The sequence below is a fragment of the Larus michahellis genome, chromosome 4 (assembly GCF_964199755.1).
Source record: "Larus michahellis chromosome 4, bLarMic1.1, whole genome shotgun sequence".
In the NCBI taxonomy this organism is placed as follows: domain Eukaryota; kingdom Metazoa; phylum Chordata; class Aves; order Charadriiformes; family Laridae; genus Larus; species Larus michahellis.
In genome coordinates this window covers 51,400,565-51,427,822 of record NC_133899.1, presented here as the reverse complement: position 1 = coordinate 51,427,822, position 27,258 = coordinate 51,400,565, and the positions used below count along the sequence as shown (strand labels likewise).

Genomic DNA, 27,258 nt, shown 5'->3' with positions numbered 1-27,258 from the left:
AGGTCTAAGTTTTCCAGTTTCTCCCTACCTTTTCCAATCATACTTCTTTTTGATAGGGGAAGGAAATGTTCTCTCAGAAACATTAATATCCATATTCAAAGTACTTAACTCTTGAAGTAAACCATAAAAACTATTAAATAACAGCTTTCTAATGTTTGGTAATAAGAGGTATAGGTCAAAGAAACCCCAATTTACATGGCATTGCAGGAACTGTATGCAATTCAGCATTTATATTCTATTCTAGCCGGAGAGTGAAGAAATGGGTTTAAAATATCAGAATCAATACTTGTGTCACTTAATGCAGTAGTAAACCTAGGTTTAATAATCTATCGAGAAGTCCCACTCCATCACAGAATATTCTGTCATGAGTTACCTGAAATCTCTGTTTTTGTTTCATTAATTAGGGTACCACACTTAACTAGATGGTCAAAAAAAGATTTTGCTGTGTAGCACCATACTGAAGTGCTCTATCAGAATAATACAACAGATTCGACAAAATAGACAAACTCAAACTGTTTTAAAGATTTAATGGAATTTTGAAAGTTGAGGGTTTATTCATGGAAAGCAAGATACTCCAAAAGAGGAGATTCTACATGTTACCCTACGTATCATTAAACTGCTGGAAGATTTGAAAGATCATAAGTGACAGAGGGCTTTAACATTAAATCTCACTATGTGGCATTTTTAAAACAGAGTAAATCTATACGGAACAATTCTGCAAGAATTTCCTTTAAACCAGCCCTCACAGCTGGAGAGCAGCTTGAAAAATAAATTGCATAGAAGCTACAAGGTAAAGAAAAGAGATCTGACACTTTAGAGCTTTTTCAAAATGAGCTCTGTGAGGCTGAAGCCTTATAATTGAATGCTGGAGCTGCCAAAACAGCAACTGTACTCCCTCAGCTGAGCTTGCTGAACACTTGCGCAAGATCTTCATTTCTCCAGAACACACACGAACTAGAAAATCTCAATCCTAAAAAATACACAAATATTAACAACTAAAGATGCATTTACTACGTGTCTGCAAGTACATATTTATACCAACAACTAGATGTTCTTCTACCATGACTCCTCTGGAAGTCCCAGAGATGCAGAAATTCTGTGGTTGTGTATATTTGTCAGGGGAAAGTTTTGAGTTTGGTAACTTAAGAAAGTTTGTCAGCTTTTCTTTAAAAAGGCCGGGGGGGGGGTGTACAGATGGGAAAAAAGCTGATGTTTATAGAGGACAGGAAAAAAAAGATAGATGCATGGAATGAGCCATCTAATTTGCATGACCATTGAGTAAAGACAACTTTTGGATTTCCTGAGATACCTGCACATCTCATTTACCTCGGTGTAGGCAAAAGTTTCCAACTGAAGATTCAAACCATTCAGTCTCTGTACTTGGCAACCTGCCTTTTGCTTGGAAAAGGGAGAAACAGAGCAGGGTAAATATTGCCTCATGTCACACTCCAAAACAGACAACCCTTTTCCCCTGTGTTGCCAAACCTCTATTCAAGTCCCATGCTCCAACTTTCAGCAATCAGTCATGCCACTGCTGCTAGAGACAGCAAGTTTAGCTCCAGTTTTCAATGCTGCTTCCACTCCAGTGAATGGAGACATTATTGCACATATCAAGTGCATCTACCCACACCAAAAGGGTACAATCCACAGACCTCATTGAGCATCAATCAATTCTGAATTATAAAAGAAATTACACTGCCACACAATACTACTTCATGATATAGAGGACAAAAAGGTGCTTTGTTTGCACTTACACTTTACACTTTAAGCCCTTCATCAAAAAAAAACTTGTTCTTCCCATCACACCATTTTTGCAGAAGCCAGAACCTCATCAGTATCAGTATTGGTGGCCTTGTACGTTTTACAGCCAGTTTCAAAATTCTTCCTGGGGTTTTTTTCTAGTGTGCGGTAGTGGTGTGTTAATTTCTTATAGATACCCACATATTTTTAAGTTTCTTTCTTATAAAAATAACTTTCAACTGTATAATCTGAAAGCTGTGGTCCTCCTCTTTTTTTTTTAGCCAAGTGTCCCTTAAGCAGCAGGTCCCCTTCCAAGTCTTCAGGGTTATTTCTAAAAACTTTTTCCCCCCACCAGGCTGAGAGTAGATATACATGGTTCCTGTATTTAACCAGTGCTACAATATCTACCTGACTTTCAATGGGTAGCAATCAAAGACATAAATATTTCTTCAAGAAACTTGGCAAGCAGCTCTGCTCCAGACTGAGATTTTTTTTCTAGTACCCTTACATTTTAATCAGAACTGTTAAATTGTAGTTATATCACTGCCTAACCTTAAATTTGAAATATTATCTCAACTTATTAGTGCAACAGCATTTTATGAATAACATTTCAAAATTTAATAGAGAAAGAAAATACAGCTGCAAGTTAGATTAAGACATGGTCTGCTCTTCACAGCCTGAAATGGAAGTTAAAACACCAGAAATCAGGACTTAATAAAAATAAACCATCACCACTGCCACAGGAAGAGATTGCATGGAAATCACTTTAAAAAGCACATACACAAGTCCCACACTTCTATACACAACCTTTCAGGATCTCTGAAAAGGAACTTCCCTTTCAAACTAAAGGAGAAGAAACATATTGCTAAGTGCCTGGGCAACGACTTGTCCTATATAAGTAACGTCTCATGCAAATCCATCATGGCAACATTACCACACATGTGCTCAAGGACTGGGACGCATAATTACTGGGTGCACAAAATCAATGTGAACATCATAATCCATACCACAGTGGCTGATGACTTTGCAGAACGGTAAGGAAGGGGGTACCCTGGACATACTTGCAAAGAGCACTCCTTGTCACAAGGATCACTGCAGCTAGCGTTCCTCGAGAACGCGAGTACTTTTCCATCATGAAAGTGCACATAGCGGGAATGCAGTATTAATATTGAATGCATTCCTACTTAATTCCCATAGCAACCAATGAATGATAGCCATGACATCATCAATTCTCAGCCATAAGATGTTCTGTATGATATTTAATCATTATACCAGAAATTAACCACCAAGGCTTTTACAGAAAGCTAAAATCCTTGTGGGCAGAGTCCACATACAAAGTAACATAAAATAAAGCTGTAATTCAAATAAAATACTTTCAGGGGCTGTTGGGAGAACCCCTTAACACAAATATTTCTAAATACAAGTATTGCTTATATTAACATTTTCAGGAAAAAAATAAAAAAATATGAGATGATGGTACAGCAAGTAATAATAATAATAATAAAAAAGAGACTGTTCTCTTTTACAGATGGTGGTGCTTGATATCAATCTCAAGTCAAACAGAAAGTAACCAACACAGGAACAAGTTAAACTGGCATGTAGCAAAACGCCCTTAGAACTTGAAAAGTACTTGAGAAACTTTATTATTTTTCAACATTTTAAATTTTTTCCAACTTCATCTGAAAACTAACAACTTAAGTTACCTTATCAAGTGGTTTTGGTGAGGCTATCCTACTGCCTTCCCCCAAAGATACGCTATTGAAATTGCTTCTAAGAAACATCAAGGGCTGATGTATCAGGTCAGAAACAGATCTACCATCTGTGTCCTAGTACAAGAAATACTGCCCTGATCTTCTTTCTTTGTTTTCATTTCTTTCACAAGCACTTGGCTGACTCAGTTTTCAAAATTTCAAAGTTCAACAATAACAGCTGGCAAAAAGAAAGATCCTTCACCAGAACTCCTTCCACTTGGACAACTCACTCGAGCCAGATTTGTTTGTTCAAGCCTGGTAATACGCTACTACAGCCTCTCTTGCAAACAGACGTAGCTACACAAATCATTGAAGTTCCCTCTGTAACAGCAGATGTTCACATGCGCTGTTTTATTTGCAATAACAGATTAGGTTCTTCAGGTTGCATTTGAAAGTAGACGGATGTGGGAAATGAGCTTACTTCAAGTCTTGGCCAAGATGTCCTGTGCTAGGGAACTAGCTGCCTCAGAGAGAAGCACACCCCCGTTTCCTTGGTATTTTTCCTATAGGCAGTGACATTGCTCTTTCTTCTGCTGTGGAAGTACTATTCTCTCTACAACTAGGGTGTTATTTGTAACAGTAGGAGTGACTGCTTGGCATCTGCATGTGCAGATATGCTTCTGGAATTGGTATTGCTTAAGAACTGAAGCCTGAGCTCCACAGTTTCACAGTGAAATGCTGTCTTGCAACTAGCAAGCTTAAATCCAGAAAGCCTGGATACGTCTTAAAGCTGAGCTACTTTTCCACTGACTTCTGTAAGATTTACATTCCAATGTCCAATACTCTATTTCTCTCCACTCTCACACCCATGCTCCTGCTTTTTTAATTTATTGGTTTGAAACAGATGTTTGCTTAGACAGAGCTGTAGAAGAACAGACAACAAACTCCATGATTAAGCATCAAACAACAAAATAAACCTAATTCTGCTTAGTCAAAGCTACAGGTTAGTTATGATGCCACACATGTCCGTGGGGTCCAACTTCTTCCATTTCCCTAAGTCACCAGAAATGAAAATGTCTCACCAACCTCTCAAACCGCCCAAAACAGGAGCTGTAACAGTCTATGACTGCTAAATGTCTCTGAATAGTGTGGGTCAAAAGAATCTAACTCTAAAACCAAAGCAGTATTCGTACAAGTAGTTCTCTGTGTCTCATCACATCACACCCATCTAAGAGCCACACCGTGCATTTCACTTACTGGTTCTCATATCATATTTATCAGTGTGAACAGAAACAACACTGTGAGGGAATGAAAACATTTCCCCTTAGGGCTACTGAAGATGAAGCAGCAAAGCTCAGTACAGGACACACAAATGCTATACTCTTCATATTCTCACAAATCCCTAAAATGAGGCAGAGAAGGAACTCAGGAGGTTATATAGGACAGCACTTGCCTCAAGGCAGGATCTACTGCCACATCTACATCAGAGGAGTCAGCCTTGAAGTATAATGACATTTCTGTAACTGGAGATCAATAGGGTAGACCACCTACTCTGTAGTTTACATGCCTCACTGTTAGAAAGGGCGGTTGCTTTGCTGAGCTGTTGTTGTAGTGCCTATCCGAAATTTCCCTTGATGAGGCTTAAACCTGCTATTTCTCCTAGCTCCTTTACAGCTCCATGGATGTGCTGTTACACTTAGGTTTTCAATTGTTCACTCTGACATGCAATCCCTACTTTTCCAGGAATTCAGAATTAAGTAAGTAAATTTAAAGTTTTCTTTTTTTTTTTAAAGAAAAGCACAAAGTTTTATAAACACACTGCACAGGTGCACATCGTACCTGTTCTTCAAGTCCTGCAAAAAAATCAGTTTCCACTTATGACACTGGAAACCCCCTAGTTTTAAAAAACAGAACACCCGGAATTGAAAAATTTATTTCCAACACCTAAATTACATTTAAAAGAAGTATTTCTGCAAGGACATTCAAACCATTTTTATGGCTCTAAACAATAATAATCATATCTTTAAAACAATTTGAAGTTTACTAAACAATTTATGAATTTGACCTTGCCCAAAGACAGGAGAGTTTTAAAACTGAGTAAGAAGCTTCATTTAAAACTTCTTGTTTGCAAGGCTATTCAAACAAAACTAAAGGTTGGACACAAGCATGAAAAGTTTAAAGATGAGGGACTGCATTACATTCCTTTTAATCGTGACAAAAATACATAGGAATATATTTGAGGCAACTCTCACACCTTCTTTTATGATCACAATTCTTTTATAATTAGCTGTCTTCAAGCTTTTTTTCCTGTGATCTTAAATGCTTTAGGACTTTAAAAATGTGCCTTTGCTTACTGCTGGGTTAGCATTCAATAGAAATGGTTATTGTTCAGTGCAAACATCAATGCGTGCCTTAAGAGGTAGGGATTTGTAGTGTTTAATGTGTAAGGCTCTGCAACATTTCAGAAATCAGCAGATTTGTCACATTAACTTCTTAAAAATACTTAACATAGTTTCCAAAGACTATTCAAGCATCTCAAGCTTTCACAGTCAAAAATATCACATGCCTAATTTAAAGGAACTTCAGCATTTAAATCTTTAAATTCTTTCACAGATACTATTATTTCAAACTAGAAGTGCATTTCAGACATAAACTGAAAGCCCCAGTTACCTGGGCTGAGTACCAGGCTTTCTGATCTGGAGAACAGAATCACATGCAAGCTGTGTTTACAAACGGACCAAAATAGGATGTTATTTCCAATATGAGATTTATGAATTAGACAATAAGCAATAAAGTTCAACATGCAAATTCCAAAGCTTAATGAGGACAACTGGGCAGCCTCGAGTGGCGTCAGAGCACACAGCAAAGTGACAGAAATGGCCTATGTCCCACTGATGGCAGTTTCCACACAGCCACGTATGGCCTAGTGACATTGCACACTGCCGGGTCACAGGGACTCCAGGGATGAAAACTGACACAGGTCCCAGTGAGGATACTCTACAAGACTCAGGGCGAGTTGCTCCCTTTTCTTCTGTCTCTGCTTGAATACAGAGCAATATGGTGTCCTCCAAACACCTCCCACCAAAGCAAAGGCTAGAGAGGAAACAGTTGAAGTGTATTTACACTGTGAAGTCAATTCTTTTATGTCTGAGTGTACAACTGCGTCCATACAATTTTTATTTGTCAACACTAGCACAGAAATCAAGATTCAGTGGAAAGGCTAATTCATATGATACCAGGCACTCAGCAGCAAAGCCTGGACTTCAAATTCAAAAATAAAAATATGGTTTGTTACTCTACAACATGGACCTTTTTCACTGGAATAAATGGAATAAAATACGCAAGCAAACTTGCAGGCCTATAGGCAACAGTACCCTTCGGCACATTAAGGTGGGAAGAGACTGACCACCAAAAACATGAAAGTGAAAGAATAAGGCTAATTAAATTAACCCAAGATATATGTGACTGTTGTGTCTTCTACAACCACATATAGGAATCAGCTGTTACTATTCCATTTAACATGCCCAGTTGGTTAGAACCACCAAGAACTTGCAAATGTTTGATTTGTTTAGTCCTTTTAAGTAGAGGGAAATGACCTAATTTTTCTCATATAAATTTCACAGCCCAGCTACTCTAAAGTGCATTTGTATGAATAAAAACTACTTACCCAGAGGGACATTCGAAAAGGCATTTCAGACAAAAGAAGCCCTAGTGTCAAATATTTTAGTCATTAAAACATAGAGCAGCTGCATGTTCTCAGTGAGGTAGTGTCTGGAGCAAGAAAGCAAGTTTGAAAACGTGTATGTCAATGAGCTTCACTTCTTGCAATTACAGTGTATAAAGATTGCATAAAAATAAATTATAGCACTGATAAGCACGACTAACGTCTGTTAGAATAATTTACTTATGTAGTTTAAATACAATGTCTCAGTCTAAGTCCCTTACACATTACATGTATCTGTCATGCTTTTTCCCCCCTCAGAGAGAGGATTCACTACTGAAACATGGTCATTACTTTTTAGTTTGTTAGGACAGCGGAAGAGAATTGACCCCTGAAAATATACTTTTACACAGATTTTCCAGCAGCTGTAACAGTGTCATATTTAATAACAGGGCAACCCTGAGTACATCTATAAAAGCTGCAATGTATCGTGTCTCCACACCACAAAAGTTAGGAGAGCAACACCATTACATTCGCAATGGAACAGCAGAAGTTTGCAAGTGACACTTGTCTAAACACAAGTTTAACACCCTTTTCATACCCTTGCTGACAGACAGGCACCTGCTTCTCTGCTGATGCAGCGGAGTGCAAAAAAACCACATTCAGTTGTATGCTCCAGCATCCTGGCCCTTCTTCCAATGCAACTTTAGCTGATTCAAAGCCGTTTAACGCAGAAGAGCAGTGCAGGGAAGTCAGTAGCCACTACAAGGCCCTATATTGAATGTGTCAAATTACCACCTCAAGCGTGGTTAGATTTCCAACACAGTGAAGAGCTATCTTTAAATACATTCTACACACACTAAGATGACTGAGAAAAATATGATCAGTAGCTCATTACATACAACACAGTCACTCCAACTAGTGGAAAAACACAGACTGTTCAACAACAAAAAAGTGTTACTGCCTAAAAGTAACAGTACGTGCCCAGGATTATCACCATCTCCTAATTTATAAGCACAGCACTGGAGAGAACCAACTGTGCATCAAATCCACTTTCCTCAATTTTAAAGCAACAATGTATAAGGAATTTTGCCAATGCTTTCCACAGAGCATCTCCTCTACCGAAATGAAGATGATCCATAGATGCATCGGACTTGCTCAAAATCCAACAGCACGCTTATGGACTTTAATTACTAATAAGGATCAGCTGTGGACGTGGCACAGGAAAAGCATCGAAAACTGTGCCAACATAGAAATCCTTTCAACAACATCAAACCTGTCTGCAGTACAGCATCCTCAAAGCACAATGAACGAGCAGGTACGGGAGTCCCTATCCAACACTAACAGAATGAAGCCTGAGGCAGGATGAAACCCTATTTGCAACATGACTTTCAAAGCGCTTCCACATGTTCTGTAATATCTAAAAAAGGATAAATCTGTCCTAGCACTCTACAAACACCCCAACTCCAGGCAAAGTATAAATGCCCAAAGTCAAGAAGTTAAAACACACACGAACTTAACACTACTTTAAGAGAGTGACATTTCTTTCATCGATCAAACATTCATGATCTTTCTCTTTTACAAGAGAAACCAAGAGCAATTGTTCCCTACTCTGCATTTGTACTAGTCTCCTATCTCCAAAAAAAAGAATGTTGAGTCTTACCTAAATTAAAATAGCAAGCATTAGAAGAAACAAAGCTCTCAACATGTCTGCTACTACATTAGTTTCATGTATTTTACTTTCATACAGAAAACCCTAAAGACAGCCGTAGACACATTTGTTAACAATTCTCAGGTCTTCACCTGCTATACAGGTAAAATCTTCATCATCCCTGCACAAGCCAGACTCCAGTCTTTCCACTCAGCTATGCTTTCAGCTCCAAAGAACCACAGCCAATGATTTTTAGAGAATGGGCAAGGCAGACTATAAACAATAAGGACAGACTAACACACACATACACACACACCCCCTGAAACATTACACTGTGGTCGAGCAGCTATACTACACGCAATGGGCCCCTCTGGAATACCCACTTAGGAACTTTAAGAAAATGAAGATATTTTCACCATGTTTCAGACTTGAATGCATTCCTATTCATTAACGATTTTTCCCAAAATCTGTGTTTATTCTGCTCCACTGAGGAGCATCAGGAAGAAAAGTCACCTCATCGGCTATTTAAGAATCTAGGCGATAGCGTACTTTTCCTGGAATGTATGAATTTCGAATAATACCCAAGAACAGCATGACAGGATACTCTCCTTCAATAGCACAAAGTTCTATTCTTTTTGCAAGCAAAATATAGTACCACCCACTAAACCGATGACTCTACATCTGGTTTATCTCGTTCGCTCACAATGGCCATACTTCCTGTCTGTATCTATCAAACACCAGTTAACACCCACTTTGCATCCCAAGCCTAATAAAAGTTTCCACTACTGCCCATCTCAAGGCACAGTATGAATTCTAATCGACTAAGCTAAAATACCTCTTAATGTCAAATTGTTCTGATTTTAAGTTTTCATCTAATTGCAACTTCTTTAAAAAGTCTACCATTCTGATCAAATCAAGAAACATATGTAAAAATGCATTTACTTCAGAGTATTTTTTCCAATGAACAAATTACATTAATTCAGTGAATTCCAATATGAAGTGGGCAAATAAAGGCAAACAAGTGCCATGATGATGACAGGATGCAAAGACTCCTCCATTTCTACACCTCTTCAGCACAGAATAGCCTAAAACCTTTTTTGACTTTGGGTACATGTGCCCAGAATAGATTAATGCTTCATTTAAATACAGGAAGCATTTGTCATTCTAAGTGCAAGTCCTGACTGCAAGTCAAAGAAAAAGACAGTCTTTAAACAGCAACAAATGGTTCACACCCTTTGTGTTCAGTAAAGGACTGAAAAAGTTGGAGTGAAAGTAAATGTCTAGAAAGCCAGCATTTTGCTGTTCAACCTGCGTAATGGCTAAGTTATTAAAGAAAATGACAATCCTTAAACTAACACCTCTGTTCTCTCCTAGACGGTGCTAAACCTTAACCTAAATTTGAGCTTCCACAGAGCGGTTACTTTCAAAGCTCTGGCAAAACACCATCACAGTTTAGCATTGGATTACAGTTCCTTCCTTCTACCTGAAAACTAACACAGGACAAAGACCAATAAGCAAGCAACCATAACAAACTAGAAACCTTATGAACACTTGAGTGTATGTAAAAGCACACATAAGCAACTATAGTAGGGTAAAGTGAATGTAGGAATGAACGTAGTGTGAAAGTTCTCAGATTTATTGTATATCTGCACATACCCACAGCTTTACAAAAACATGTAACAGCCAGTTTCAAGAGTTCCACTTAGCAGCATCACCTGTTTAACTATCAGACAGAATTACTTCACGTATAATACAGACAAAAACTAATAAGAGGTCCTTAGGCATCAGAACCATAGGCTGTTTTCCTTGTGCATAGATATTTAATCCGTTCGCTTTCCGTAAGTGTCATCTGCTTACAATCTATTGTAGAGTTAGTATTAGCGTGCTTTGAGGAAGAAAGCTTTTGATTACAAGGGAAGCATATGCAACAAGCCACCTTAATTTCATATTTACTTTTATTATTATATTTCTTAAGCATTAGTATTATTCTAAAATATTAAAATAATATCATTTCTTAAATAAAGGGGAAGGAGAAATGGTGACACAAAAGAAAATAACTATTTCTAATACTCCAATAATCTGGAATGAGTTCTCAGAATTCAAAAAGGTAATTTCAGTTTCACATGCATTAACAGTCTGTAATACACACACACAAAATCACAGCACAGAAGACGCTCTCAGAAGTTAGCAAGTGCTTATAACCTCAAGCGCTGGAAGGAAACCCAGGTGTTACATTGCAACGTTTTCAGTTATCAAAAGGGAGGAATGATTCCTTTCCAAGCACAACCCACCGCTTACCTTACAAGTCAAAACCGTAACCGTAACTCCACTTTTAACAGAGAGAACCGAGTACCTTTCCACGCAATCCAAGAGGTCTACCATTTCTGCTCTTCCAGAAAAATGAAGACAAATATTATATTACTCCTCTGCCTAGCTACATGATTTATTTCAACTAGATAATAACGCAGCATATCTCAGACAGTGATTTTCCAAGGCATTCGTTACATGACTCATCTGGGTTTTTAAAAAAGCCACATCCTTTGCAATGAGAGCTGATTGTAAAATAGGTCAGTGTGTAATGAAGCATGCTGCTGGCTTATGCTTGCCAAAAGAACCCACAAATAATAATTCATGGCAAGAGTATCTCATGGATATCTGAAAAAAAGGCAGAAAAATCTTACCTTAACAGGAAAGCTACACTTGCCAGTTCGAACGCCTTCTTCATCAGTCTGCCACTGATGAGGCCTACTGGCCTCTGGGACATAGACATCTTTCTTTCTCCTAAAGCTTTGCCGTAATTTGTTCATTTCTCAGATTTTCACGTCCTAGAAGAAGAAAAAAAGAACATTGCCAATAGGCACCAAACCACACATTTAGCCACTTTGGATCAACCACTATCTTGACAAATGTCCCTGTGAAAAATCTGAGCTTCTGCAGATATGAATGGAGGTACCTGTGAAACGAAAACATTTTGTATGTAGATTCAAAGATAGATAGATATCACTTCAAAGTGGAAAACACAAATCCACATTACTTGTTTAATATCTTTCCACAGCAACTGATGTATTAGACCCAGGAATAACTATTACTCTTGGGCATAAGGTTACCTAAAATAGCTGACAGAGAAGCTCTGAAGAGTGACGTACACGAAATCCTGCCTCCCCAAACTTAAACACCTACCTAGAGCAACCAAGTGAGACACCAGTAGCACAAGCTTCCAAGGCACCCATGCAAGGCAAGGATTCATAGCCCTAAGACTGCCCTAAAATTAGGTGCCTGTGCTGTTCTTTAAGTACAAGTGACAGGTTCATGCTTTTATTGAGGGGCACAGTCCAACCCTTGCTTAGTCTACTCGTAGAAGTTCTTATACTTAAATAAGAAATGCACTGAAGTGACTACCATGTCCTGGGTAAATCTCTAAACAATTACATAGTCTTACTTCTTCAAAGGGGGAAGACAGTTCTGTAATAACACTTCCAAAGCCTAGAATTAGATGCTTTTTATACACGATTTTCTTATGTATCAGTTTCTATATACAAGCCAGTCTATACTTTAGACATGCTCACCTTTACTAGATTCAAACTACAATTAGCCAAGAAGATATCAAGGAAAGCACTACTAATACAAAGATTCAATATTCAGCTACAGAAGTAAAATCATATGGGATACAACGTGGGGGAATGTAGAAAACATGCTGAAAGAATTCTCGAGATATTGGTCCTCTTTCCCGAAAAATAAGCCTTCTTACAACTGTGACATCTAATTTTGATAGAAAAAAAAAAAAAAAGACACTGCAGAATGCAAGGCAACAAAATCTCACTGGATTATATATGCTTATTTCCCGCTAGATTAACTAATTTACAGAATATAGATGTTTATGGGTATCAATAGGCAGCCCTTGTAGGAAAGCAGGTTTAAAAACAGTTTGAACACTATTTTAAACCTTGAAAAGAACTAGTGTTTTCCAGTTAAAACTATTTCACATAGGTGAGAAAAATCAACACATTCATGTTTGTGGTATCTGACATTTAAGAAGCTTAAATTCAAAATGCAACAATTTCAAAGCTGAACAAGAGTCAGAAATTGAAAGCGTTACAGAAAAATCACTGCCCACCAGTACTAATTCCAATCAGCCAAATTAAAAATATTGTTTTATAACTCATGACGCACTTTAGCCACTCCCAAACAACAAAAAGGTGTGAGTTTTGTCACTGACTCCCCAAACTCTCCTTCAGCAACTGTTACTTTCCTCCTCAAGCTGTAAGTCATTAGGGAAGCCAGTTCCCACCGTTCCTTACGGGCATGGCATTGGCTCATTTCTCTAGAATCTTCTGTCTTTCCATCATCTATTAAAAGTAATACTGTACAATACGTACTAATTTAAAGATATACCCATGGATAAGGAAAACACCACTAGAAGTGGGAAATTTAAGTGTGGTGATGTTAATACCTGTTGAAGTGCAAATACGCATGCTACTCGTGCACGAGTTCAGTGGCAAATGAATGCAATGCTGCCTGATCTTGTAGCATTGTGGTGCATTCTTTCAGCATAAGGGATAGTTCCTGAAGTATTTCTACATTAGCGAAACAACCAGACCGAACTCCACTTTTGCAGCAAACACCTGCGCCCAAAGATGCTTGAGGAGCGTTTGAAAGCAATTAGGTGCAGCACTCCAAGCAATCCAAATCTCTCTTGCAAATTAAGTGAAGGGTTCAGATGTACAGCAAAGGCCAGATGACTGTCCCTGGAAGGGAGCATGTACCTAAAGTAGCCACCAGCTCTAACAAACAGTGTAAGAGCAGGGATAGGAAGTTGCTCAGGGATTCTCAGTCCCAATTATCTAGTTATAAAGTAGCGTTAGCTTCATTCCTTCATAGCTGCAAAGTGCCTGACGTAACTAGTTAAATATTTTCCTGAATTTACTTGGTAGGATTTAGAGATTAGAACATGTGTGCAAAATAAAAAACACGCACATTTCTTATCACTGAAGAAGCTGAGGCAGCTCCTCTACAAACACAGTTTCCTTATTTTACAAGCCATTTAAAAAAATCTTTGAAAGTGCAAAGGCAATTCTGAAAGTTTTAAGAGAAGATGCAAGGCTTCTATTCTCCATTAACGCTTAGAGAGGCATTAGAGCAGTATTAGTTATGTATTTTGCTTCACCAACTGCAGACAGAGGAGTCTATGCATCACTCAGTCTAAAGGAACCAGAATTTCATGGGGGAAGCCGTTCAATCACCTCGGGAAGGTGACACTGTACTGCAGCAGATTGACACACGGCACCTCAGCTCACGAGGACAGACACCCACTGTTGTCCCTGCAGAAGACTGGCATGATGAGCTCCTGTCGCGTCGGTGCAAAGCTCAGGAGTGCCGTCAGCCCAGCGCTTAGAGCCCACCCACCCGACTTGGCGCTCGGGGGACTGAGAAACGGGCACAGACACCCTGCTCCGCCAAAAAGGACAACAGGTTCTCAAACTGGTACAAACAAATGCAGTAAGACTCACTTGCTGGCATTCTGAGCATAACAGATGAAAAAAACGTGTTGTGGATATTTCAACCTACACCCGTGTAAAAGCAATCTGTGTAAGAGTTAGGAAGGTAACTCAGAAGCTTCAGTAAGTATCAAAACAAGAACCAAGAACAGCAGGCAGCTGCTGTACCACTTGTGAAATCACAGCCTAATTGCCTTATCGGAACATTTGCTTATGTGAGCATTTCCTTGGACTTCTCCCAGGAAGCATTGCTTTTGCCCATGAGACTGGTACCTTATCAGAGATTTATTCTGACCAGGAATCTCAGCCCACGGGGTAGGATGAGAAAAAAAAGAGTTCTTCAACTACACTTCCTATGAGAAGCTGAAGTGGCATTTTGCCCAAAAGTATTTCCTTTTCACTGAAAAACAAACCCATTTTCCTGCATGTTCTAATTTTGAGGTCATGTTGGCAACAAGCAATTTAAAAATAGCTTGTTCTATTTAATAGCAATGCTGATAAATAGCAAAATTAACTTCTGGCCAGGCAACCAGTGAGCTTTCTCCAACTGCCATACTCGGATGTCTGAGATGTCGGACTGTTTGGAGTAGGTTGCAAACTAGGTTGCCCTATAAACACCTAATTTGCTTTTAACATGCATGTCAGCCCAATATAACCAGGATTGCCATCTGACTGAAGGCGTTAAGTAAAACAATTCACACAAGCGCTGGGTATTTGAGAGGAGAAGCACATGAATTGCTGCAATTAGGTGCTTAACTTTCTACTAATTTTGTCTGGAGCTCAAAATCCCTGCTCAGGAGCTCTAGAGAAGAACAAGTGAGCGTTTTCTACTTTGAATCTTTGCAGGGCACTTCACATTTCCATGCAAGCATAGCAGGCCCACCGACACAACGAGAGACACCAAGCTAGCCTGCAACAAGCCAGCAGGGTATTTTCTACTGACAGCATCACTGATACTGTACAGAGTTTTACACTCTGTCTCGGGATTAGGCAGGCTGGAAGTTATTTGTCCCTGATTTTTTTCTATATTTAGCAGCTGAATTTTGTCCTGTAATTAAAAGCATTTTGAAAACCCCCAAGAAGAAACAAATCAAACTACCACAGACACTATTTCCTTTTCACTTTTACAATCCCAAATCCAGTTCAGACCCGGAGAGAAGACATGGAGAAACAGTATTCAAAGATTAAACCTGGCGGAAAGCCAAGATGGGAAACTCAAAATTCTAGCTAAATCACAAAACATAGCATTATATCAGAGACAAACCAGTAACAAAGGCTGAAAGCACTAAAATCTTCTGGAGAAGAGAGGAAACAGAGACACTTTGGGTTCTGTACATTTCAAGGTTATCTGAATGTTCATGCCCCTTGGAAAAACAAACAAACCAACCAACCCAACCCCGCCGCCCCCCCCCCCCCCCAAGAAAACCTTCACCACTTTTGCAATCCAAGAGATTACAACATTAGACTAAACATTACACCAGTTCCCAAAGCACCATACGAGCATCTACAAAAAGCATTGAAAAGACAAAAGTTATTCACAGTGAGTTTATATATTTATGTTGCTATTTGTTTTTATGCGAATGGATGTATTTTAGGTATTTTGAAAACACAGCTCCAAAGCCAATTTAAAGAGAGCTTTGGCACCATTATTCTTCTGACCACCTGAAAAGGTAGCATTTTAACCCATATCAGTTCACTGACAACTCAGGGGCAACAGAGGGACAGAAATAACATTGTCACGGATAAAAGTGCATGTTGAAGCACTCTCGGCTTCATTGCCTTGTGCATCATCAGGTTATGGCTGCAGAACAAATGACTGCAAGATAAACTAGCATGTTAATTCATGTCTCGTTAGCTGCTCTGCTGTATGAATGTGTTCACTTTTACCCTTCAGTGAGCACAAGCCAGCAATTTACCCTTCAGTGAGAGATGGGTAAGCTTTCACATTAACTGAAGCTGGATCAGGTGGGGAGCTGCTGCTGATGCAAATGCAGTTTAGCTCCCCTCGCAGGAGTTTACGCATATACCCATACCTTCAGATAAGCAGTTCCTTTACATTTTGCATAAATGTTTCTCGCATAGCAGTTGTTGTTCCAAGGTGATCCAAACTACAGAATCCGCAGGGCAGAAGGGCAGTATTGGTACCTGAACTGAGTTTGCAAATTTAAGTGGTTAGATTTTAGGCAAGGGGTACTACAAATTTCACACTAAGCAACCACCTACAGTTTCAACATTGAGGACAAAAAACCAGCATAACCCCATTTTTACCTTTCTTCTGAACTCTAGCCCTCACAAAGGTTATTTAATCCACATTCAATTACGTGGTATCTTTTTTGTTTGCAATGGAAAAGGATAAAACTTGATTTTAAGTCTTCAGTTCAGCTGGTTTTTTAAAACCATTCAGAGCGTTTGGGATTACTTTCTGTTTTCTCACAGAATTGAATACTGTTTTCTATTTACTTTACCAATTTAGGAAAAAAACCCCACAACAATTCATGGGTCAAGTAAGGGCAAAGTACTCTCTGCAGCCTGCAACAAGTACAGAGTAGCCAGGGCAGGGAGGGAACACACACACCCCGACCCCAGTGACATCCTCCTGCTTTATAGTATAAATCCTGCAAGCCTGAACCATCAGGAGTAACATCAATAAAATTCCTAGAAGTACGCATTTCAAACACCAGGGAAATCTAGGTTTAAGTACAACGTGTTACAGGGATCATTATAAAATTTACAAGCCTCCACATGAAAGTAATTCAATTAACATGTTACAATGAGACTAAGTATTTAAAAAAAAATAATCTCATTCATATCTCCACTGCCTGCTGGCCACACACAGGTGAGGTAGGGGCAGCTGCACAACTATCAGCTATGTCCTCTTTCCCAGCGAAATGCACCTAATATTGCTAATAAAAAAAAGGACCAAGCCAAACAGAGACCAAAACCCAAAGCAACAAGTTCATCCATCTCTAATATGTTTTTTGCCTAAGAAATACCAGGCATTTCAAAGCTTTCTGAATAAGGATGCGTTTTTCCTGACAAAGTTACCTGATACTTAAGGCCTAAGAGGACATGCGAATTATCTTAATCTGATTAAAAAAAAAAAAAAAAAAAAGTGTTTGCCTAACCTACTTAGTAGGAAAACACTCCAAAAAACATTCCTTGGCACAGCTGTGAAGATCTGTATCCTCAGAAAACTCCATGGCTTTGAGTTCTTTGTGCAAGTAAAACCTGGACACACCTGTCCAAAGACTCAAGTCTAACATATCTTTTTAGCATTACCAAAGCTTGAATTTTATTACGAAATCCACAAGGGTTCACACCAGGAAAAGCAAACAGCCTGCACTTCTGCATTTCAGAAGAGTATTCTGCATTGCTTTTTCCCATAAAACTCAGTTCACTGCTGACGCTTGAACATTATTGTAAATCTTGGCTATAAGCAGGACACTAGGACATCAGTGAGGAATTATGCTTGTTCCAAGTCATTTCCTTGTGACAAGATTTTGGCAGGCTTATCTGCAGTATGAGCGCAAACATAAAGAAGTGGTTCAAAACATTTAGATCTATTTTGCTTTCTAATGCACATTTTGAATCTCTAAATTTAAGATGACAAGGCAAGAAGATTTTATTTATAAGAAAGAGGCAAGCTAGGAAAGCTAGTTGATTGCCGCCAAGGTAAATAGTCTGTCCCTGTCTATTATGAATCTGCCAAGAATGGAGTTTTAGTTCTCTGAAAAAATCCTTATTAAGCATTGCTGCTAAACAAACAGTCTCCCCTCCTCTCCCACTCACACAGTACAAAAACATGTAATGCCCTATCTCTCCAAGCCTACTGTAAAGGTTAGCCAAAACTTGCTGCAATTGCCCTGCAACAGCTTCTCTGCAATTATTCACCAGCACAAGAACACAGAGTACCCTTATCTTCTAAGGAAGAAAAGGTCACCCCATGTGTCAGATTTTGAATGCAGAACTTTGAGCCTTTTTGTAAGTTTAGATCCCATAAAATCTAATTAAATCCAGCACTGTCACACTGGAGCAAACCAAGGCATGTAACCATATGAGCATGCTCACTAAAACCTTAACAGTCCTGCTTACGCAATACGGTATGACTAACCACATTACTCACCACATGGCTTTCCAACCCATTTACCCTTTCATTACCCAATTAAGATCTAATAATACAATACTGCATGTAAACATTCTAAGACATCAAAATACGCATAAAGGTGAAGCATGAGCTCATTTGTTGAGCCAGTAAATACATTTTGTTGTTGTTGTTGTTATTATTTAGAATTCGAATTAAGGGGATTTTCCCTGTTGTAGAAAAATGCAGTGTTGGATACATAATAAAAAGATTACTGAAACAAGCACATCAGCTGTAGAAAACTCACCTTCCAGCAGTGAAAGTAATATTTAGATCATACTTTGAAAATACAGCAGAAACAGCAAACTCTTGATATAACCCCAAGGAGGTCAGAGCTGTAACGATAATATCAATTTCTCTGACAGTGTTCTTAGAAATTGTGATGCCCTGTCATTGTAAGAAGTGAGGTACTAAGCATCCTCTCAAAGCCATCAGTTTTCTTGCTGTCTCATACCTGAGCTAAAGTATCATGTGAGAACTCCACAGCTGTTTCCAGAGCACTTGACAATTCTATCTGCACCACAGATGAGGGTGAAAGAAGGGGAAAAAAGAATGTTATGACAGCAACATCCTACTGGCAAAAAACAGAGTTAAACAAAAATTGCAGATAGCTTATGAAATATCAGGAAATGAAATCATGAACTGTACTCCAATACACCGTCAACAATTGCGTGGCTAAAACATTCGGCTACCAGAAGCCCTATCCTAAGTCTCAGAATTTTGCAAAATATGCCAGACTCTTCAAACATAAATATCCCTGCACTGCAGCAATTAAATACAGTATTCAGTATTCCATGACAGTATGTAACAGAACTACCAGCACAGCAGCTACACTCAGACTCTCAAACTGTCAGAAAAATACGAGTTTGATCATTGCAAGGCAGAAGTTATTCCTAAAGATAAGCCACGCAATAAGAAATCACTTGCCTCTCCCAAACCTGTGAGGTTCAGCAAATAAAAGAAAGCAAGCCCTGTTTTCTCCATCAATAACTATTCTAAAGCAAATGTGCCAATTCATCAGCCTCCACAGTGACTGCAAACTCTGACTACGGTCCTGACTATGGTCCAATTCAATATGCTAAAACGTTTTAAGTGCAGAGATATAAGGCAGTAATCCCCTTGTTTTATAGACTCACTCTAAAAATACCCTGCAATGACTGTCAGTCACTGGTGAAACGTGGGTCTCCTAAACACTCCACACAAAAAAAGCGAGTTGAATTATATATACTACCTATAACAACCGAAAATAAGCAAAAGTTTTCTAAAGAAACACTAGCTGTGCCTTGTGGAAAGCAGTTCAAGCAATTCTGCTTTGCAGCTCATCTGCATGCATGTGAAGAATTTTAACTAACCCAGTCACGCCATTTCCAAGTGAATCATTTACATTTAGGGCAGCTAAATTTCAGACGACTAAGCAGTTTTCAAACATGAACATCTCCGGTTCAAAAGGTATCTTTAGAAATATATATGGAATTTAGAAAAGAAATTGAATATTAAAGAGAGACAGACCAAAAAGGGCTAAAACAGTGGAAGAAGATTTCCTTAAATCACCCAAATTCAAGAACCAAAGCTTGAAGTTAAATATGTTAAATCTCACAAAAATAAATGCATTTTCAAAATTAAAAGAGAGTAACTTTTACAATTAAAAGAAGCATATTTTATTGGCAAATCAGTCACAAATCTCAGGTTTTTACACCAGTGTTACTTCAATAGGACCTATAAGTGTTTTAGAACCAAATAATCAGTGTTTGAACTGACAAGGAATTGTATCCAGTACAGCAGACATCTGCTGCTTAGAAGCCGAAAAAGTCAAACATAAATCAATCAATCATACCTTTGTGCTATTGACCTGACTGTTACCTACTTACTGTGAGTTCAGAAACATATGAACACACACTGTATTTTTGGTTCCAGATCCAAAGTGAGTGCAGAAACAGCAAACAAACAAGATACAGATGCAGAGCACGCGTGTCAGGAACCAACATGGACTCTAAACCAGATCACTTGGAGGATCCATTTTAGCAAGATTTGGGGAAAAAAAAAAAATTCATACTGAATCTTTACACAGCGTTTCATATACAATGGTCATGCTCAACACAGAAGCGAAAGCCACAGCATTTTGGTCAACTGATGCAGCAACAGCGCTCTGCACCAGCACACAGCAGCCCTCAAAGTCCAGTCTACGTGGCCCGTGTTCTGAACGCATTTGCAACAGCAAACTTTAAATTCATATCGGCTTCATGAGAAGTCGTCAATGGGAATGGATAGTAGCGCTGCCCATCTGTCAGCAAGTAGGATTTGGGTATAGAGAAAGTAGGTAACTCACACTTGGTAAATCCAAAAGAATAACAGCATGCTCTAATGCAGAAAGAGGAGTTGTGGAAACAGTGATTTTTATTTCATCCATATATGCTCTCAAAAGCAAACAGTTAAGTGTCTGTTTACAGCTAATGCAAAATGTTCTGGAGTAGATTAAACTAAGCTAATTTCAGAGATTCAAGAGGATCTCACAAGAAGAAATTATTCTGTAATAAAAACAGCAGAGAAAAGCACACAGAAGTGGGGTAAGAGAATGACCCCAACTACAAATAATGCTGAATATGAATTCAGCTATTACCATTGTCTAGGAAAGATCATAAATCACATGTTTAGTCCTCTAAAAAGGTAACTGTCAAATAATCAAACAGTAGGAAGAATTATCATGAAAGGAGCAAAGAAAAACCAGTGAGAAGCCGCAGCATAAAACCAGACCAGAACCACAGAGTTCTTGTAGTTACTATACCCTTTCTGAAATGAAACAAAAAGGTGCAGGAAGGTAACAAGGATAATTAGGACTGCATCAACAGTTTCTGCTCAAGGACAGATTAGATACAACAAAGGCCTTCACCTCAGAAAAGCAATTTACTGGTGGGGAGAGCTACAAAAACTATAGTACCACAAGTGTTAGAAAATGAACAGGGAATGATGATTGTCCAATTTTTATGTTGTAGAAATTGTGGAGAAACAATGGAATTCTGTAGCAGTCCAGGTTTCAAAGTAAGAGCGTTTCCCTCGTAATACAGAATTAACTTGCACAATTCCTTGCCCTGGGATGTTTTACAAACTAAAAACAGAAAAGGATTAAAAAAAAATAAAATTATTTGATCAAAACTTCCAAAGGTTATTAGAAACTACAGTGGAGGTGCAGCCTCCCATTCAGGAAATCACTCAGTTTAATCCAACCAGCTGGGCAGGCTTATTTCATGTCTGCCTTAACCTTCTATTCTTCCTCGGGATCCAACACCGACCGTATCAGAGAGAATTACGGTGCTACGGAGTCTTTGTTGCCAACTAGCGTTAACTCACAAGCTGGTCTCCCTTCAGTACCAATCCATCCAGCCAAACCCCTGCGTTACAGCTGTCGCAGCATCGCAGCAGAGCTGTTGGCGCCCAGCTACAGCAGGATCGGCAAGAGCTGGCTCCCTGCACCTGCCTGGTAAGCATCTCCCTTTCCCAAGCCCACAGGAGCTAATTAAGTTTCTATAGCTCAAGACATTTAAATGAAAATCAGCACGTGAATTTGTATATTCCAGATAGCTCACAAAATTTGAATTACTGTGGCAACAGGCCATGCCTGCACTAGTCAATCTCAATTAGAAAATGAAAGTTAGCTTAAACTGCTGTGAAATACGTGTGAGGAAGAATTAGCTCATCCATTCCCAGGATGACAGATGACTCCTAGTTATGTTATACCATTACTGCAGTGGGCCCAGGCACTTCAGTCACTGCTTGGCAGCTGTTATGTGGCAGTTCAAGACACTTTACCCGCTCCCATCCTCCAACAGTTAGATAAATATAATTAAAGTCCTTTTATCTGTGCATTTTCTTCAGCTTGTTGACAATAAATCAGTCACTCTTGACTGCAGCCAATGCAGAGGAGGAGGGTGAGTGTCACAAAAGGCATTTTTAATATTAATTTATAACTCATGAAGTGAAATTGTGAAGGCTTTGCGTCAAGCTTGTGTGAAAACGACAGGTTGTGATAATAAAAATGAGCCTAGAGAAAAGATACGGTAACTTTTTCTGGCTGTCAGAATATTGGAAAAATCATTTGATCATCCCTCAATAAATCTAGCAACACAGAAAAGCTCACTTCCACATAAAGGATGGGCAGAATCATCTTAGAGAACTCGCTCTGGTGCCCAGCACAGCAACTGTGGCTGCCTTGTAAGAACATAATTTTTTCTTCTCAGAAATATTCTTATTTATTATATTAGGAATTAATGTTAACATTTGTACACCTGCCCAGTGCAAGTTTTGAGTTGTTCCATAACTCTTTTCTCCTAATAGCTCTTTGCAAAACATTACCAGGAACTAACAGGATTATATCTCAAATCTGTTCGTTCTACACAATTGTAATCAAATCAGAAGTCAGATACAAGCTACAAATTCTTTTCAGCGCACAGGTTGCAATGTTTTCTGAATTCCCCCACCAGCTAAATACCTTTAAAAATATTCTGCATCCTCCCTCAAGTCTAATACAAGTCACGTGTTTCATCACCACAGAAGAACTCACAAAATGTAGGGACTACGGTGACAGATTCTTTAAACAAGAGGTGTCTCAACAGGGTACTCTAAGACAATTCCATCTTTCTGGTACAATTTGGTACACACACATCTAGTGTTCCTCATGATTACACAGCACTTAAAAACTCATTTTGTGCCTAACGTTTGCCATGTCCGCTTACTGCGAAGCCTTCAGAATATCTAAACCCAACTTCAGTGGCATGCTTACTCAGCGATTTTGAAAATTATATATAGCAACATAACCAAAGATTTCTCTTTTAAAAGTATTTCACTTCATAAAATCTTGATCTACGTAATTTGTGGCAAAAAATGCCCCAACCACAAGTGTCATAGAATCAGTTACTAGAACATAATATTCATATGACAGCAGCAAGAATACACTGACTTGGTGACTGACTGACAGGTTTTTTCCCTCAGGTTCTGCAATACTACTTTTCTTAAAAATCTCTCTCTCAAAATCCCTCTCTCTTGAAGCTATAATCTTGACTCAATGGATATACAAAAAAATATAAACCTATGGGATGAAAAAAAAAACAGAGAGATGATAAAGTCAAGTCAAATATGGGCTAAAAAAGGCTTCAGCTGAGAACTTACGTCCTTTCCTCCCTGTGCCTCAAAAGCCAATAAATGTTTAGAATATTTCAAGTATTTCTTTTAAAGAACCACCCCACAATCTGAAATTGTTACACCGTTATAACAACTTGCCACAACTCCAGTCAAGACTGGATTTTCCTTTGTTTATGGCAACAGACCTGAGGCTTCTCAGACCTATGGCAAAACCTTTTATCTTATTGATTTCAGTGTTTGCGTATTGGGTGTTGGGGATTGCAGTTGTGGGTAACTGGGGCAGGGAGTGTAATCTCAATGGAATTGGGAAAGATTTTGGGTGGGGGATTAAAAAAAAAATTCAAGGATAAAAAAAAAATCAAATCAGTCAGACTGCATTTAAGGTTTGGGTTTTTTTGGAAGAACTCCAAATCATGTTTTTCAGATGGGGTCTTGTAAACAGATGCGTACTTCCCTCCCTACTCCCTCTTCCTATCGCTTGGCATTTTAAAGCCTTTTGCTTACAAGGACAGTAGTGTTCATCTTTATGGAGACAGTAGATTGGAATTTAACTGCTATTGCTATGAAATTTCCCAGGCACTATTTTTTTTAAATATTGGTAGTAATCTCTCAGACATTTCCTTCCACAGAAGTCACCAGGTTTCATTATGATCACTAAAATTAGTAACACATTATTGCTGATCAGCAATAACATATTATGAATCCACAATTACATGCTCAGTGAAAATTAACACATACAACTTAAAATGCCCAACTTTAAACAACTTAAAGTCCAGGGGTCCACATCCAAACCAGTTATTTATACTCTGATTACACTCAGTGGAGAGAAAAAACAGTTCAGTTATACAAACCTACTTTAAGTATACCTAACAATGAAAATGTATTTCTCTAAATACATAACTCAATAGACATCCAAACAGATTGTTTCCATCCTTTTCACCTAATATCAAATTAATAATTACAAAATTCCTCCATGTAGAGATTTTTTAAAATCAAGAAATGTAAGCAGTACGTTCAATTCTCCAACAATCTAGCTAAAGTACTTCGTCTTTCAAGCACAACAATGAGATGTTAATTCCAGCCTGCAGACAACATTTAAACCACTTATTCCAATATAACATCCTCTAGTACAGGGGCCGGGAGGTGGGGGGGGTGTAGAGGGGGATAATCTCAATTTGTTACCTGAGATAGACTGTTCCAAACTAGTAAAACTGCTTTACCTACTAACTGCACTGCAAGCACTCGCATCAGCATTTCAGCTTCTAGTAAAAATTAAATCTATGGTAATTTAGCACACAAGCCAAGTCGTTGGCTTCGAATATAATGGATTCAGCCTTACTGCACCACCTTCTTGGACATAAAATATTGGGATCTTAATTCAACTTTTTTCTGTTAGCTTTCTCTTCCCCATATTAATTCAAACTGTTAGCATAGGTTTTACTACCTCTTTCAAGCTCAGCATGGACTTTCTGCTACAAGGCAAACAAGTACTACAAACAAACATGCATTAAAAGCCAGAACAAGCCTTTGCATGTATGTTTTCCTTGCAAGTTGTACTCGCATCTCGAAATGGATTTTAAGAGGAGGCCACAATGTGCGTCCTAATACCAGCAGTTTAAAATAACCTTCACGTAATAATAAACAACCTCCACAGAAATTGTCCGTAGAATCTAGAAATTAAGATCAAAAGCGTTCCCATATTCTTAGTACAGCAAGATACAGAACACTTACTAATGAGACGAAGTTTAACCAACAGTACTTTAACAGTTGGTCAATCATGCATTCAAAAGACAAAGCTAAGATATGCATCTGAAAATGCTAGTGCTGCCTTCCAGGGCCCCAGTTTATCTATACAAGGAGCTAAGACTATCACCTTCTTCCACGAATACCAAAATCCCATAAATATTCACATGTACAAAACTCCTGTTTCACCATTACTCATGAACTGTTCTCCCACCTAAGAGATTCTAACCTACTGTGTTTATTTTAGCCCTGATCTGCAAATACATAGTCAATTTAAGAAAAACAACAGAAGAGCATGAAAAAGTGCCTATTTCAGCAAAAGCTTCAAATGAAAGTATAATTATAAGCAATATCTGCTGAATTAAGTCAGAAGCATCTCAAGCCATCAGTAAAGCTCATCTTGTCAGCTAGGGACAGGAAAGAGCTACAGAAATATTGCATGATGTGCTGCAATTGTGCACCTATTAACTTTATTTAAAATAGTCTGCCAGCTGAGACACGGACAAAAAGACAAAGACATTCATTATTCGAACAAATTGAGTTCTTGGCTTTCTTGCTACTGTTGTTCAAATCCAGGAAGAAAGTCCAATATTAACACCACACTGACCTACAGAGGTAAGTACAGAGAATACAGATCCCTAAAGTGGTCCTCACATTAGTTATGCTACTGGTATAGAAATTACCTACCTCACTACCGTGTTCTTAAGCAAAGTAGGATTTTGTTTATCATATATGGGATCACGCTTCCATCTCTTTCAGATGGTTACTTGTATCCCGCAGCCGTGTAGCAGGTGATGTTCTCCCGGGAGGGAGCTCAGGCTGCCCACGAGTCAGTACCGGAGTGCAGGCAGGGCTGCCCGCAACAGCGGGAATTCATCAGCTCCACCAGTGCCAACAGTCCTCACAAGCACACCCATCTCACTGAATGACCTCGGCCAGGCTGGAACTCTGAAATCCACATATGTCTCTCACCTTTCTAAATCAGCTGTTGTTCACTACAGCAAAGCTGCTACAACGATCTTCTGCAACAACACAGAGGTTGGTGGCAGAGAGTGCCAAAAAGTGCGTTTGCCCAGAAGTAACACATGCTGGAAAACCACGCGGCTGCAGTAGCCTCTTGAATCATAAACGGGCTGTCATCTTCCCAACTTTAAACTGCTTGGCAAAGGAACAAGAAAAGCCAAACGGGAAACAACCAGGAAAATTGTCTTCATCCTCCCTGGGCCTCATGTTCATCGGAGCAATCAATGAAGCTTCAAGCTTCGTACAGACAGAAACATCACCCGACAACCCTGAAATCCCGCACCCATCGTCAGCCTTCCTATGTCTGCAGCACAGCACACTGCTACCAGTCCCTCTGCAAAACCAGACACAGCACAGAGCAAGTGGCTCCAAGTCATCACTCACAGGAGGCTCCTCTGAATAACATATTCAGATTCTACCACTGCCATACTGTGCATTGCCTGCTGATGGACGCTGCAGTGGCAAGCCACAAATTTCACTCCTGGTATGAAGGAGTTTGACATGGAAGCAGTATGAGCTCCACAGCCTGGGCAAGTAGGCAATTGTGCTGCTGCTGCCCAGGCTGGACGATGAAATGACGTGCCTTGTTCTCCGTACCAAGACAGCAACACATCACCTTACTTCCACAAAAGACAGCTGCCTCCTGGGGTGGCAAGTGAGCTTGGAAGCAGAAGACAGGATGAAGAGGAAAGCAGTCTAAAAATGCCTGCAATGTAACAGCTGGCACCCAGCAGCAGGGCAGGCATGATAGGGACTTGGTACAAAGGGCACTGGATATTGTGCTGCAGATTCACACAATCATAAAAGTCACAACTGTGTTATCTTCACCATTGACTGGTCACAGGGTCCACTGATTTGAGCAGGACCTTGAATAAACTCAATTATTCTGGCAACTGACTGTAGCTTAACTACTCCATTCATAGATCACCATTCTTAACAGTGTCCTCTGCCTTCCCTGTCTCAGTCCAGAAACCATTAAA

At 39.1% G+C, this 27,258-nt stretch overlaps 1 protein-coding gene across 14 annotated transcripts in view; it reads right to left on the bottom strand.

Moving 5' to 3' along the window:
- The window catches only part of NUMB (NUMB endocytic adaptor protein), a 98,587-nt gene that overhangs the window by 24,800 nt on the left and 46,529 nt on the right, over window positions 1–27,258 (bottom strand). For 7 of the 14 annotated variants that reach the window (XM_074584732.1, XM_074584725.1, XM_074584733.1 and 4 more), the window contains exon 2: window positions 11,425–11,568. In XM_074584732.1, the coding sequence (XP_074440833.1) occupies window positions 11,425–11,550 (126 nt within the window). In that variant the 5' untranslated portion in view covers window positions 11,551–11,568. Of the gene's footprint in view, window positions 1–11,041; window positions 11,133–11,424; window positions 11,569–27,258 lie in introns of those variants that run through there. The other 7 variants (XM_074584720.1, XM_074584729.1, XM_074584721.1 and 4 more) reach the window with 3 other exon arrangements.